This window comes from Myotis daubentonii, chromosome 6 (genome assembly GCF_963259705.1).
Source record: "Myotis daubentonii chromosome 6, mMyoDau2.1, whole genome shotgun sequence".
Lineage (NCBI taxonomy): Eukaryota > Metazoa > Chordata > Mammalia > Chiroptera > Vespertilionidae > Myotis > Myotis daubentonii.
In genome coordinates, this window is record NC_081845.1 from 101,819,640 (window position 1) to 101,835,027 (window position 15,388).

At 50.9% G+C, this 15,388-nt stretch overlaps 2 protein-coding genes across 2 annotated transcripts; both read left to right on the forward strand.

The window, feature by feature from the left end:
• The first annotated feature begins 5,378 nt into the window (after positions 1-5,378).
• On the forward strand, positions 5,379-8,220 carry LOC132236638 (THO complex subunit 1-like). Its single transcript, XM_059699730.1, is given in 4 exon segments — positions 5,379-6,644; positions 6,647-7,093; positions 7,096-7,152; positions 8,183-8,220. Coding segments are annotated over 4 exon segments (1,797 nt in total). The 5' UTR covers positions 5,379-5,389.
• Positions 8,221-12,009: 3,789 nt separating this feature from the next.
• On the forward strand, positions 12,010-14,705 carry LOC132236639 (E3 ubiquitin-protein ligase RBBP6-like). Its single transcript, XM_059699731.1, is given in 3 exon segments — positions 12,010-14,386; positions 14,389-14,456; positions 14,694-14,705. Coding segments are annotated over 3 exon segments (2,457 nt in total).
• Positions 14,706-15,388: the final 683 nt, after the last annotated feature.

Sequence of the window (15,388 nt, forward strand, 5' to 3'; positions counted from 1 at the left end):
GTGTGTTTGCGTCTGCGGGCCCCCCCTCCCGCCCCCCCCCCCCCCCCGCACACCCCGGCCCCGGCCCCCTCCCTTCGAATGCAAATGGAACCTTGTTTGCAACGGTTCATTGCCGAGAGATGGAATCAATTGCAATGAATGAAGAGAAATGAGCGCAGAAATAAGAAAAAATAACATAAAGTAAAATAAAACCCCCCAACACTATTCACTGGTCCCGGGTCGGAGGAACCTTGCCCAAGAGGCGCCGGTCAAGCACCCCAGGCATCGCAGCCACGTTCAGGAGATACCCCACCTGCCCCACCCTAAAGTTGGCGCCGCCCAAATGGTGACGCTTCATTCCTGGGAGCGGCTGATTGGTGGGTCTCTCTGGCTCCTCCCACTTTTACTCGCTGGGGCTATAAAAGAAAGCAGGGTCCCTCTTGGCAGAGCTTCGTCAGCCCCAGGCTTGTGGTCGCGGTCGTGGTCGTCCTCATTCTCCAAGGGAGCTTTCAGGGGAGAGATCTCGCCAAGACCCGGTCCCGGGTCCTAGAAGCCGCTGAAGCACCTGGCTAGAACCTGGCTAGGCTGCTGATCAACTGAATGCGCTGCCTCCGTGTCACTTCTTATTCACGGAGTCCATCCACACCTTTGTGAACCCCCGGAACGGCTGGGCTTGGACCCCAACGGAGGCCGAAGAGAAGGTAGCCCTTCCCAAGATGATGAAGAGAAAGAAAAGCCCTCCCGAGCTGCCACAAGAGGCCTTCAAAAGGCCTCGCAGCGGCCTGCGTGCGCGCTTGGTGGAGGGTCCGCAAGTGTTCTATGCACTGGGCAAGAGGAGCGGTGAGCAACCTGACCCGTCTTCCTCGCGTGCCCTGGTAAACTCAAGAAACCGCAAAGGCCCCCAGGCACGCCCACTTTTCAAACCATGGCTGGATAAACGCCAACGCCCCAGTGAGGGCAAAGGTCCAGTGAAAATAGAGATACTTGCCAACAAATTGGGTGAACAATGGAACACATACCACAGTTGCGGGTTTACTGTCTTATTTATTTATTTATTTATTTATTTTTATTGCATTTGTGTCTGTGGGGCCCCGCGGAGCTGAGTCTGAGCGAGGCCTCCATCACTTCTTCTGGAAGGGATGGCTGAATGACCTTGTGCTCTCCTCACCTGCACATCAGCAGTTGGAGGGCTGACTCAGATCAGCCCTCCAGAGTTCTTCAGGGCCCTTCCCTTCACCACGCTACAAGGACTCCGTTTCATTAGCTTTGTGACTACTGCCCCAAAGAACAACTTCACAATTGCCACAGAGGCTCCATCACTTTGATGAGTGACCAGTGACTGGGAGGGGCTAGGGCGGGAGGACAGGATGGGCACTGAGAAAGGGAGGTGACTGCTAATGGGTATGGGTGTAGTGTCCTACAATTGGCTACTCGCAGACAAGGCCCCCGGCTGGACATTCCCCACCCCTCGGGTCTCCCAACACCTGGGAGGTCCAGACACCTGGCTCTGGCTTCCCCAGAGAAAGTTGCGGAATGGGGTGTGGGTGCCTGTGGTGAGTGGGGGGTGGGGGTTAGAGGGTGGGAAGAGGCTTGCATTGGCGATCCAGGACCAGTAGAGGGCGCCACTGGCCCGCCGAAGCGATTCCCGGGGCTTGGGGAGTACTTGGGAGATGGGGCAGGTGCCCAAGGAGGCCTGCAGGGCTCCGTCTCCACACCTTGCGGGGCGACATCACCGTTTTCTGGGTTGAAGAGGGGACAATACATACTTAGGCTCCGGTGGGCCCAGGATAAGCCACAAGGAAAGAAGCCACAGTAAATGTCCTCGACGTGGGCTCCTCATTTGATAGCGGAACTTGTGCTCCCGTGTATGTGTGTGTGTGCGTGTGCGTGTGCGTGTGTGTGTGTGTGTGTGTGTGTGTGTGTGTGTGTGTGTGTGTAGGGGCGGAGGGGGGTAGGTGTGTGGGTGTGCGTGTGCGCGTCTGTGTGTGTACATCCGCAGTCACGCACGGACACTTCTTGATTTGAATGGTCCGTCGGCATCCATGAGCACCCTTCAGCCCCGGCCTTCTTGCAGACAGCGTGCCCCGGCCCCTGCTTGTCCTTCCCGGCTAGGGTCAAGTCCAGGCACCTGGCTCTGGCTGCAGGAGGGTGGCTTGCATTGGCGCTTCTCGACCAGCAGAGGGCGGGACGGGCTCTTGGGCCATCTTTGAGGGATGCTAGGCCCGGCAGGGTTGCCTGAGAGGCCATCGCCTCAATGTGAGGAGAGGCTGTTTATTTGTCCTAAGTCAGGAGTCCAGGTCACCACACACCAAAAGTCTACAGGAGGTACACGAGAAACAACTGAAAGGAACTCAAACAGAGCACTACAGAAAGTCCTCAACATACAGGACAAGAGAGCAGGAAAATAAAAGAGAAACAGAGGGCTCTAAAACTCAGAAAACCATAACAGCGCAAGCACCCTTAACTGGCGATACTCTCTTCAAGTATAAATACATGACAAGATCCACCTGAAAGACAAACGGCGTCCTGCTGGTGTGGCTCAGTAGGTGAGAGAGGTGGCGTCAGGCAATGGAAAGCTGAGGGCTCCATTCTGGGTCAAGGGATTCCGGGTCAAGGGCACATAGGTGGTTGCACATACCAGGTTCTATCCTGGCTCTGGGCAAAGTGCTTTTGGGAGGCAACCAATCCATGATTCTCTCACATCACTGTCTCTCTCTCTCTCTCCCTCTCCCCCTACTCTCTCCGTCTCGTCTCACGTTCTCCTGAAAGTGGCTGAGATGCCTCGTATTCATTCCTCGAAGGGAGGGGCGGGGGGCGGGGGTGTGTGTGACTGAGGGGGGGGAGACCTGAGACGCAAACACACCGAACGAAGGGTGCCTTGGAGGTCATGGGAGGCAGAGGCTGAAGTGGATGTGAATAGAATGTGTATGCTTTTGTATATCTGGTTGTCGATCAGAGTGATTGGCGGCGGGGCTTTATTATTTTATTTTATTTTATTTATTATTTTATTTTACTTTATTTTAGAGGAGGTTGCAGCGCGGGGTGGGGGGGCGTGTGAGGGGTTGGGGGGGGTTGCATCGGCGCTTTTCAAACAGCAGAGGGCGGCGAATTGAAAGTCTGGATCAAAGTGTTTTTTTAGGAGGTTTATTTTTATTATTTTTATATTTTTTAGCAAGTTTTTTTTTTTTTTTGAAAATGAGTAGGACAATGGCCACAGTCACGCACAATACTCTGAGCATCTCCCAGCCTCAGAGGTAACCAGAGTCCTGGGAGCAGGGCCCCTACTGATCCATCTCGTCCGAGAGCAGGGTGGCATCGCCAGCAATAGACATGGGATGCTTTCATTCCTAGGGCCGGGTGTGGCCGAGGTGTCAGCCGCTGCTTTTGTTTCCGCCGCTCAGCCTCCTTCTCCTGAAGCCACTGCTCCGCCATCTTCCCCCAGTCAATGGCTGCGTGGCTGTTGAGCTTTGGCTGTTGCTGCCGCTGAGTTGCCCGGAGCCAGAGGAGGGCTGGGGCTGGGGCTGGGGCTGGGGCTGGGCAGACGGTGGGGTGGTTCTGGCCTGTAGCTATTGGTATAAAGAAAGAAATAAAATACAAAGTATTCTGTCTGTCAACATTTATTTGCTTTTTGGCCTCGCCCCGGATCAACCCAAATCACTCTGATCCACAACCAGAGACTAAGTCCGGGCCAGGAAAATATAATTATAAAATAAAATACAATACAATAAAGTAAAATAAATGAAATAAAATAAAAGTAAAATGAAATAAAATAAATAAATAAAATATACAAGATAAAATGAAAAAATAAAATAAAATAATTAAATTAAATTAAGTTAAATTAGAAAAGTCCCGCCGCCAATCACTCTGATCGGCAGCCAGAGACCAAGTCCCGGCCAGGCCATCTGGTGGACCCAGCCTCTCTCTGTGTGTGGCCGGGTCCCCGCCAGAGACCAAGTCCCGCCCGCCTGTTTTGGTGAGCACAAGGTCATTCAGCCATTCATTCAGGAAGAAGTGATGGAGGCCTCGCTCAGACCCAGCTACGCAGGGCCCCACAGACTCGGACTAGTCATGCCCTCCCTCGGTAGGGCTAAGCTGTTTGCCTGCAGACAGATGGCTTCTCTCCCTAGGCTCCCACTCTTCACCCTGTTCAGAAGGGTACCCTCGCCCTGGCCCTCCACTTCTTCACCTCCAGCTTCCGGTCTTCCTGATAATTGACCCGCTTATGCAAATTAATTTCACCTGCCTCAGCCTCAGTTTCCTCTTCCAGAAATGGATTAATGTAACCTACAAGGTGGCCCTGCTCCCACCACACAGGAAGCCCTCAAGGTGCCCTTGGCACCTGGGTCCCCCCAGGGCGGGGCCAAACCCTAATATCACATACACACACACACACACACACACACACACACACACACACACACACAACTGTGGTACACCTACATAATGGAATACTATGCTGCGGTAAAAAGGTAAGAAAAACAAAAAAAAAAAAGAGAAGGAATTCTTGCCAGCATGGATGGAACTGGAGAGCATTATGCTAAGTGAAGTTAGCCAGTCAGAGCAAAATGAATACCACATGAACTCACCCATTTGTGGAATATAGAGAACAACGTAGACTGAGGAACAGGGACAGATCCAGAGACATCTATACCACCACTCTCTGCTGGGGCTGTTTGACTGCTGGTGGCCTCTGGCGTCCTGGGCTCAGAGCTAATATACAAAGCCATACACATTTTATTCACATCAACTTCAGCCTCAGCCTCTGTCTCCCATGACCTCCAAGGCCAGCTTCATTCGGTGTGTCTGCGTCTCCGGTCTACCCCCTTACCCCCTGCCCCCATCCCCCCGTCCCACAACCCTCCCCCCCCTCACACACCCACCCTCGCCCGGCCCATTCCTTACGAGGAATAAATACCAGGCGCAGCCACATTCAACAGAACCTTTCCTTGAGGTCCTTTCGGTGAATGCCACCTTAAGGGGCGAGCCGCGCGGGGCCGAGCTTGGAGCATGTGCACTCCCACCTTAAACTTGACGCCCAACCGGTGACGCTTTCAGTCCTGGGGGGGGGGGGGGGCCGGCTGATTGGTGGAGCGGGCGTCTGATTTGGCTCCTCCCACCACGCTCTGGGGTATAAAAGAAAGCAGCGTCTTCTTTGCAGAGCTTCTCAGCCCTAGGCTTGTTGTCTTGGTCGTCGTCCTCGTTCTCCCAAGACAGCTTTCAGGGGAGAGATCTCGCCAAGAACCGATCCCGGGACATAGAAGCCGCTGGAGCACCTGGCTGGAACCTGGCTAGGCTGCTGATCAACTGAACGCTGTCTCCGTGTCATTTCTTCTTTGCCGACTCCGTCCACACGTTTGGGAACCCCCGGACCCGCTGGGCTTCGACCCCACCAACACGCGCGGCCGAGAAGATGTCTCCTACATGGCCACGCTTCAGTGTACCCGAAGCGCGGACGCGGTTCACGAAGTCTACCAGAGAAGCTCTGAACAACAAAAATATCAAGCCATTGTTGAATACCTTCAGCCAGTTACCTGGAACTGAAGATGAAAAAAAATGTACCCTTGACCAAGCTCTCAGAGGTGTTCTGCAAGAAGAAATTATAAACCATTCATCGTGTGAAAATGTTTTAGCTATTATTTCTCTTGCTATTGGGGGAGTAACTGAAGGTATTTGCACCGCATCTACACCTTCTGTATTGTTGGGAGACGTTTTGGAATGTCTCCCTTTGGATCAGTGTGACACAACATTCACGTTTGTGGAGAGAAATGTTGCTACTTGGAGATCAAATACATTCTATTCCGCTGGGAAAAATTATTTACTACGTACGTGCAATGATCTCTTAAGAAGATTATCAAAATCCCAGCACACAGTTTTGCGTGCACGAATTCAACTCTTTTTGGCCAGGCTTTTCCCTTTATCTGAGAGATCCGGTCTTAACTTGCAGAGTCAGTTTAATCTGGAAAATGTCACCGTTTTCAATACCAATGAGCAGGAAAGCACCTTGGGTCAGAAGCACGCTGAAGTCGGAGAAGATGGAATGGACGTAGATGAAGGTGAAATGGGTGATGACGAAGCTCCAACAACTTGCTCCATTCCAATGGATTACAGCCTGTATCGAAAATTCTGGTCACTTCAGGATTACTTCAGGAACCCTGTGCAATGCTATGAGAAGATTTCATGGAAAACTTTCCTCACGTACTCAGAGGAAGTCCTGGCTGTTTTCAAGAATTACAAATTAGATGACACTCAGGCCTCAAGGAAAAAGATGGGAGAATTAAAAACAGGAGGAGAACATGTATACGTTGCAAAATTTTTAACAAGTGAAAAGTTGCTGGGTTTACAACTGAGTGACAGTAACTTTCACCGACACATTCTACTGCAGTATCTCATTTTATTCCAACATCTCAAGGGACAGGTGAAATCCAAAAGTTCAAAGGATGTTTTAACTGATGAGCAGTCACTCTGGATTGAAGGTACTACAAAATCAGTTTATGAACTGCTGTCTGAAAACCCACCCGATGGAGAGAGATTTTCAAAGATGGTAGAGCATATATTAAACACTGAAGAAAACTGGAACTCGTGGAAAAATGAAGGCTGCCCAAGTTTTGTGAAGGAAAGAACATCAGATACTAAGCCGAGGAGAGCAGTACGAAAGAGAACAGCACCTTCCTGGGGAAAGGGCCCAACAAAAAGATTCTGAAGGGAAAGGAGGCGTTAACAAGCCTTTGGGATCTCTGCCCGGATAATATGGAAGCTTGTGAATAAAACCCAGCAGGCTATCTGCCAACTTTGGAGGAATTCTTTGAAGAAGCCATTGAACAGGCAGACCCGGAAAGCATGATTGAAAATGAATATAAGGTTGTGAACAATCCAAATTATGGTTGGAGAGCCCTGAGACTGTTAGCACGAAGAAGCCCTCACTTCTTCCAGCCAACCAAACAGCAGTTCAAAAGTTTGCCAGAATATCTCGAAAACATGGTGCTAAAGCTAGCAAAGGAATCACCACCGCCTTCAGAAGAAATAAAAACAGGTGAGGGTGAAGACAAGGAAGATAATGATGCTGTACTGAAGGAAAATAAAAGCCCTGATGCTCGCCGAGACAGGCCTGTACCAGGGGGAAAATAGAGATACTTGCCAACAAATTGGGTGAACAATGGAACACATACCACAGTTGCGGGTTTACTGTCTTATTTATTTATTTTTATTGCATTTGTGTCTGTGGGGCCCCGCGGAGCTGAGTCTGAGCGAGGCCTCCATCACTTCTTCTGGAAGGGATGGCTGAATGACCTTGTGCTCTCCTCACCTGCACATCAGCAGTTGGAGGGCTGACTCAGATCAGCCCTCCAGAGTTCTTCAGGGCCCTTCCCTTCACCACGCTACAAGGACTCCGTTTCATTAGCTTTGTGACTACTGCCCCAAAGAACAACTTCACAATTGCCACAGAGGCTCCATCACTTTGATGAGTGACCAGTGACTGGGAGGGGCTAGGGCGGGAGGACAGGATGGGCACTGAGAAAGGGAGGTGACTGCTAATGGGTATGGGTGTAGTGTCCTACAATTGGCTACTCGCAGACAAGGCCCCCGGCTGGACATTCCCCACCCCTCGGGTCTCCCAACACCTGGGAGGTCCAGACACCTGGCTCTGGCTTCCCCAGAGAAAGTTGCGGAATGGGGTGTGGGTGCCTGTGGTGAGTGGGGGGTGGGGGTTAGAGGGTGGGAAGAGGCTTGCATTGGCGATCCAGGACCAGTAGAGGGCGCCACTGGCCCGCCGAAGCGATTCCCGGGGCTTGGGGAGTACTTGGGAGATGGGGCAGGTGCCCAAGGAGGCCTGCAGGGCTCCGTCTCCACGCCTTGCGGGGCGACATCACCGTTTTCTGGGTTGAAGAGGGGACAATACATACTTAGGCTCCGGTGGGCCCAGGATAAGCCACAAGGAAAGAAGCCACAGTAAATGTCCTCGACGTGGGCTCCTCATTTGATAGCGGAACTTGTGCTCCCGTGTATGTGTGCGTGTGCGTGTGCGTGTGTGTGTGTGTGTGTGTGTGTGTGTGTGTGTGTGTGTGTGTAGGGGCGGAGGGGGGTAGGTGTGTGGGTGTGCGTGTGCGCGTCTGTGTGTGTACATCCGCAGTCACGCACGGACACTTCTTGATTTGAATGGTCCGTCGGCATCCATGAGCACCCTTCAGCCCCGGCCTTCTTGCAGACAGCGTGCCCCGGCCCCTGCTTGTCCTTCCCGGCTAGGGTCAAGTCCAGGCACCTGGCTCTGGCTGCAGGAGGGTGGCTTGCATTGGCGCTTCTCGACCAGCAGAGGGCGGGACGGGCTCTTGGGCCATCTTTGAGGGATGCTAGGCCCGGCAGGGTTGCCTGAGAGGCCATCGCCTCAATGTGAGGAGAGGCTGTTTATTTGTCCTAAGTCAGGAGTCCAGGTCACCACACACCAAAAGTCTACAGGAGGTACACGAGAAACAACTGAAAGGAACTCAAACAGAGCACTACAGAAAGTCCTCAACATACAGGACAAGAGAGCAGGAAAATAAAAGAGAAACAGAGGGCTCTAAAACTCAGAAAACCATAACAGCGCAAGCACCCTTAACTGGCGATACTCTCTTCAAGTATAAATACATGACAAGATCCACCTGAAAGACAAACGGCGTCCTGCTGGTGTGGCTCAGTAGGTGAGAGAGGTGGCGTCAGGCAATGGAAAGCTGAGGGCTCCATTCTGGGTCAAGGGATTCCGGGTCAAGGGCACATAGGTGGTTGCACATACCAGGTTCTATCCTGGCTCTGGGCAAAGTGCTTTTGGGAGGCAACCAATCCATGATTCTCTCACATCACTGTCTCTCTCTCTCTCTCCCTCTCCCCCTACTCTCTCCGTCTCGTCTCACGTTCTCCTGAAAGTGGCTGAGATGCCTCGTATTCATTCCTCGAAGGGAGGGGCGGGGGGCGGGGGTGTGTGTGACTGAGGGGGGGGAGACCTGAGACGCAAACACACCGAACGAAGGGTGCCTTGGAGGTCATGGGAGGCAGAGGCTGAAGTGGATGTGAATAGAATGTGTATGCTTTTGTATATCTGGTTGTCGATCAGAGTGATTGGCGGCGGGGCTTTATTATTTTATTTTATTTTATTTATTATTTTATTTTACTTTATTTTAGAGGAGGTTGCAGCGCGGGGTGGGGGGGCGTGTGAGGGGTTGGGGGGGGGTTGCATCGGCGCTTTTCAAACAGCAGAGGGCGGCGAATTGAAAGTCTGGATCAAAGTGTTTTTTTAGGAGGTTTATTTTTATTATTTTTATATTTTTTAGCAAGTTTTTTTTTTTTTTGAAAATGAGTAGGACAATGGCCGCAGTCACGCACAATACTCTGAGCATCTCCCAGCCTCAGAGGTAACCAGAGTCCTGGGAGCAGGGCCCCTACTGATCCATCTCGTCCGAGAGCAGGGTGGCATCGCCAGCAATAGACATGGGATGCTTTCATTCCTAGGGCCGGGTGTGGCCGAGGTGTCAGCCGCTGCTTTTGTTTCCGCCGCTCAGCCTCCTTCTCCTGAAGCCACTGCTCCGCCATCTTCCCCCAGTCGATGGCTGCGTGGCTGTTGAGCTTTGGCTGTTGCTGCCGCTGAGTTGCCCGGAGCCAGAGGAGGGCTGGGGCTGGGGCTGGGGCTGGGGCTGGGGCTGGGGCTGGGGCTGGGGCTGGGCAGACGGTGGGGTGGTTCTGGCCTGTAGCTATTGGTATAAAGAAAGAAATAAAATACAAAGTATTCTGTCTGTCAACATTTATTTGCTTTTTGGCCTCGCCCCGGATCAACCCAAATCACTCTGATCCACAACCAGAGACTAAGTCCGGGCCAGGAAAATATAATTATAAAATAAAATACAATACAATAAAGTAAAATAAATGAAATAAAATAAAAGTAAAATGAAATAAAATAAATAAATAAAATATACAAGATAAAATGAAAAAATAAAATAAAATAATTAAATTAAATTAAGTTAAATTAGAAAAGTCCCGCCGCCAATCACTCTGATCGGCAGCCAGAGACCAAGTCCCGGCCAGGCCATCTGGTGGACCCAGCCTCTCTCTGTGTGTGGCCGGGTCCCCGCCAGAGACCAAGTCCCGCCCGCCTGTTTTGGTGAGCACAAGGTCATTCAGCCATTCATTCAGGAAGAAGTGATGGAGGCCTCGCTCAGACCCAGCTACGCAGGGCCCCACAGACTCGGACTAGTCATGCCCTCCCTCGGTAGGGCTAAGCTGTTTGCCTGCAGACAGATGGCTTCTCTCCCTAGGCTCCCACTCTTCACCCTGTTCAGAAGGGTACCCTCGCCCTGGCCCTCCACTTCTTCACCTCCAGCTTCCGGTCTTCCTGATAATTGACCCGCTTATGCAAATTAATTTCACCTGCCTCAGCCTCAGTTTCCTCTTCCAGAAATGGATTAATGTAACCTACAAGGTGGCCCTGCTCCCACCACACAGGAAGCCCTCAAGGTGCCCTTGGCACCTGGGTCCCCCCAGGGCGGGGCCAAACCCTAATATCACATACACACACACACACACACACACACACACACACACACACACACACAACTGTGGTACACCTACATAATGGAATACTATGCTGCGGTAAAAAGGTAAGAAAAACAAAAAAAAAAAAAAAGAGAAGGAATTCTTGCCAGCATGGATGGAACTGGAGAGCATTATGCTAAGTGAAGTTAGCCAGTCAGAGCAAAATGAATACCACATGAACTCACCCATTTGTGGAATATAGAGAACAACGTAGACTGAGGAACAGGGACAGATCCAGAGACATCTATACCACCACTCTCTGCTGGGGCTGTTTGACTGCTGGTGGCCTCTGGCGTCCTGGGCTCAGAGCTAATATACAAAGCCATACACATTTTATTCACATCAACTTCAGCCTCAGCCTCTGCCTCCCATGACCTCCAAGGCCAGCTTCATTCGGTGCGTCTGCGTCTCCGGTCTACCCCCTTACCCCCCGCCCCCCACGCCCCCCTCCCCCTCACACACACACCCACCCTCGCCCGGCCGATTCCCTACGAGGAATAAATACCAGGCGCAGCCACATTCAACAGAACCTTTCCTTGAGGTCCTTTCGGTGAATGCCTTGCCGGGCCTAGCTTGGAACATGTGCACCCCCACCTTAAACTTGACGCCCAACCGGTGACGCTTTCAGTCCTGGTGGCGGCTGATTGGTGGAGCGGGCGTCTGATTTGGCTCCTCCCACCTCGCTCTGGGCCTATAAAAGAAAGCAGCGTCTTCTTTGCAGAGCTTCTCAGCCCTAGGCTTGTTGTCTTGGTCGTCGTCCTCGTTCTCCAAGAGAGCTTTCAGGGGAGAGATCTCGCCAAGAACCGATCCCGGGACATAGAAGCCGCTGGAGCACCTGGCTGGAACCTGGCTAGGCTGCTGATCAACTGAACGCTGTCTCCGTGTCATTTCTTCTTCGCCGACTCCGTCCACACGTTTGGGAACCCCTGGACCTGTTGGCGCTGGACCCCGCCATCTCGGGAGCCGCACCGGGCAGAACAGAAAGGAAGAACTGGTCTTCGCAGTTTCCGGGCCTGTTCTCGCTGTCCTGAGACTAGAGGCGAAGGGAGCGGAAGGCGAGAGAAGCGCGGAGCACTCGGGTGGGGAAGCTTCCGGGAGCCTCGGTAGCGGCGGTGACAGGCCACCGAGGCCTGAGGCCGCCCGCCAGCGGGGCCTGGGTGGTGCGGCTGTGCCCGGAGCCCGGTGGAGGCCCGCTGCCGGCTTGGTGGTGACGCAGTGCCCCTTGGCGGAGCCCCTGGCCCTCCCGCCCTGGTCCACCCTCCTGCACCTTAAGTGATTCCGTGCTCGCCGGTCTGGATTGCGGTGCTCACGCCCCTGCTGTCTGTGGGGGTGTTGAACCCGAGGCCTGCGGTCCCTGGGTGTCTTGCGGGTGTTCTGTGTATGGGCATATTCTGCTCTTCAGTTGACAAATATACATATATTGAGCGCGTCCACGTCTCCACGCCCGTCCTTAGTTAGGAGTCCTTTGGCACCATGGCCTGTGTGCATTATAAATTCGCTTCCAAACTCAGCTATGCCATCGCCACCTTTGATGGGCGGCACATCTCCCTCCGTGACCTAAAGAAGCAGATTATGGGCAGAGAGAAGCTGAATGCTGCCAAGTGCGACCTGCAGATCAGCAACGCGCAGACCGAGGAAGAATATACCGATGACAATGCTCTGATTCCTAAGAATGTATCTGTAATTGTTAGAAGAATTCCTATTGGAGGTGTGAAATCTACAAGCAAGGCGGACGCTAGACGTCGCTCGGAACCAGTGATGGGCACTTCAATAGTCACTGATGCCTCTTCTGCATCTATTTCTCTGGCCCAGCTTACGCAGACTGCCAATCTGGCTGAAGCCAATGCTTCTGAAGAAGATAAAATTAAAGCCATGATGGCGCAATCTGGCCGTGCGAACGGCCCCGTCAATTACGTGAAGGAGCCTCTAGGTCCACCACCTCCATCTTATACCTGTTTCCGCTGTGGTAGACCCGGCCATTATATTAAGAACTGCCCAACCAACGGGGATGAACGCTTCGAACCTCGCCCTAGGACTAAAAAGAGCACTGGAATCCCCAGAAGTTTCATGATGGAAGTGAAAGATCCCAACATGAAAGGTGCAAAGCTCACCAACACTGGAACATACGCAATACCGACTATAGAGGCAGAGGCATATGCAATTGGGAAGAAAGAAAGGCCACCTTTCTTTCCAGAGGAGCCCTCTTCGTCTTCTGAAAAGGACGACCCTATCCCAGACGAGTTGCTGTGTCCCATCTGCAAAGACATCGTGACTGATGCCGCTATCATTCCCTGCTGTGCAAACAGCTATTGTGATGAGTGTATAAGAACAGCGCTCTTGGAATCAGAGGACCATACGTGTCCAACGTGTCATCAACACGATGTCTCTCCCGATGCTTTAATTGCCAATAAATTCTTGCGACAGGCTGTTACTAACTTCAAAAATGGAACTTGTGGTTATACAAAAAGACTGCGGAAACAGTTACCCCCACCACCACCCCTGATACCGCCTCCGAGACCTCTCATTCAGCGGAATCTACAGCCTCTGATGAGATCTCCAGTATCAAGACAGCAAGATCCTCCGATGACTCCAGTCACGTCTTCATCAGGCCACCCGGCTCCCTCTACATCTTCATTAACTTCTAATCAGTCTCGCTTAGCCCCTGCTGTGCCCGGAAATTCATCCACCCCAGTGCCTGGACCTGATATAACTGCACCGGTGTCCATCTCAGTCCACTGGGAAAAATCAGATGGGCCTTTCCGGGATTCCGATCATAAAATAGTGTCAGCCGCAGCCCTTGCCTCAGAGCATTCAAAGGGAACCTCTTCAATAGCAATGACTGCCCTTGTGGAGGAGAAAGGTTACCCGGTGCCTGTGCTTGGAACCCCATCTTTGCTTGGACAGTCACCACCTGCTGGGTATAGTGTCCCTCCCCCCGGGTTCCCTCCAGCGCCGGCCAATTTGTCAACGCCTTGGGGATCATCAGGAGTGCAGACTGCTCATTCCAATACCATCCCAACAACACAAGCACCACTTGGGCCCAGGGAAGGATTCTATAGAGAGCAGCGACGGCTAAAAGGAGAGTCTAAATATCCCTATGGTGGTTCCGCATACTCCAGAAGTCCTTCTACTTACCCTAAATCAAGACCTGGTTCAACGCGGTCACCTTCTTATCCCCGATCATCTAGCCGCTCGCAATCTTGCTCCTATTCGCCATCACTTCCATACCCCAGAAGGGGCAGAGGCAAGAGTCGAAATCACCGCCCAAGGTCTAGATCTCATGGATATTGTCGATCTAGGTCAAGGTCACCACTATATAGGCCATGTCCTTCGCGACCAAGGTCCCCTCCAGCATTTAGGGGACAGCCTCCAAATAAGCAGACTGTACCACAAGGGGAAACAGGACGTGCACATTTTAATAGATACAGAGAAGTTCCACCACCATATGACAGAAAAGCTTACTATGGCAGGAGTGTTGACTTTAGAGATCCCTTTAAGAATGAGCATTACCGAGAGTGCGAGAGAAAATACATTGAGTGGGATGACAGATACTACAGAGGTTATGCTGCTGGAGCACAGCCTCGAGCATCAGCAAATGGAGATAACTCTCCTCCAGAGAGCTTTTCACCACCTCATATCAGGAATTCTCCCCTGACAAGGGGACGCAGAGAAGTTTACTCGGGTGGACAAAGTCATAGAAGTCGAAACATAGGTGGTAGCAACTCTCCAGAAAAGCTTTCAACAAGAGACAGCCACAATCGGAAGGATAGTACAAAGTCAAAAGAGAAGGAGAGCGACAGTGCTGCAGGAGATGGTAAAGGAAGTAAACATAAGGAACATCGAAGGCGGAAGGAAGCGAAGGCCTTCTAAACACAGAGTTGTTAGAACCTTCTGGAAAATCAAGAGACCCTACAAGTCCAGTGATGAGATACGTCCCAGGGGCCAAAAAACAAACAAACCAAAAACAAACAAACAAACAAAAAACAAAAAAAAGCCACCACAAACAAACAAACAAACAAACAAACAAAAAAACACAAAAAAATCCCCCCAAAAACCCTCCTTAAAAAAAAAAATTTAAAAAAAATGCCCACAACAACAACAAAAGAAAGGACTCCTTAGAAAACACGGTGATGCAGCTTTTTCTTTTTTATTCACAGGAGCCTGTGTGAAGATAACATATTTTTCATTTGATAAATATTAATGCTTGCCATGTGAAAATTACTTTCAGCCCTGACCGGTTTGGCTCAGTGGATAGAGCGTCAGTCTGCAGACTCAACGGTCCCAGGTTCGGTTCAGTCAAGGGCATGTACCTTGGTTGCGTGCACATAACCAGTAGGGAGTGTGCAGGAGGCAGCTGATCAATGTTTCTCTCTCATCGATGTTTCTAACTCTCTATCCCTCTCCCTTCCTCTCTGTAAAACTCAATAAAATAAAATAAAAAAGAAAATAACTTTCATATAAGATTTCAAAGTAATAAAAATGTTCAAAGGTTCAAATTACCCTTTATAATCTGCTAGCATACAAGGGTTATTTCCCTCATTTTATACAATATTAGATTCTCAGAAATAGGTATTAAAACACTCAGTGGTTAGAAAGCAAATAAGTGAAATCTAGACAGCAGTTAAACGGAGAAAACTTGAGATCCTAATTATCTACCTCAGTGTGTCAAATGAATAAAGTATGATAGATTATTACAATAAAATAATCATATATGTTACCAGAATTGCTTTATTAACATCAGCACTTAAGATATTTTTATCATAGCAACAAAAATACCAATTTTAAGTTGTTGTAGAAACAAAGAATCCAGATGATAACTTTTTCTTCTTCTCTGTGACTCTACCTAGGTTAA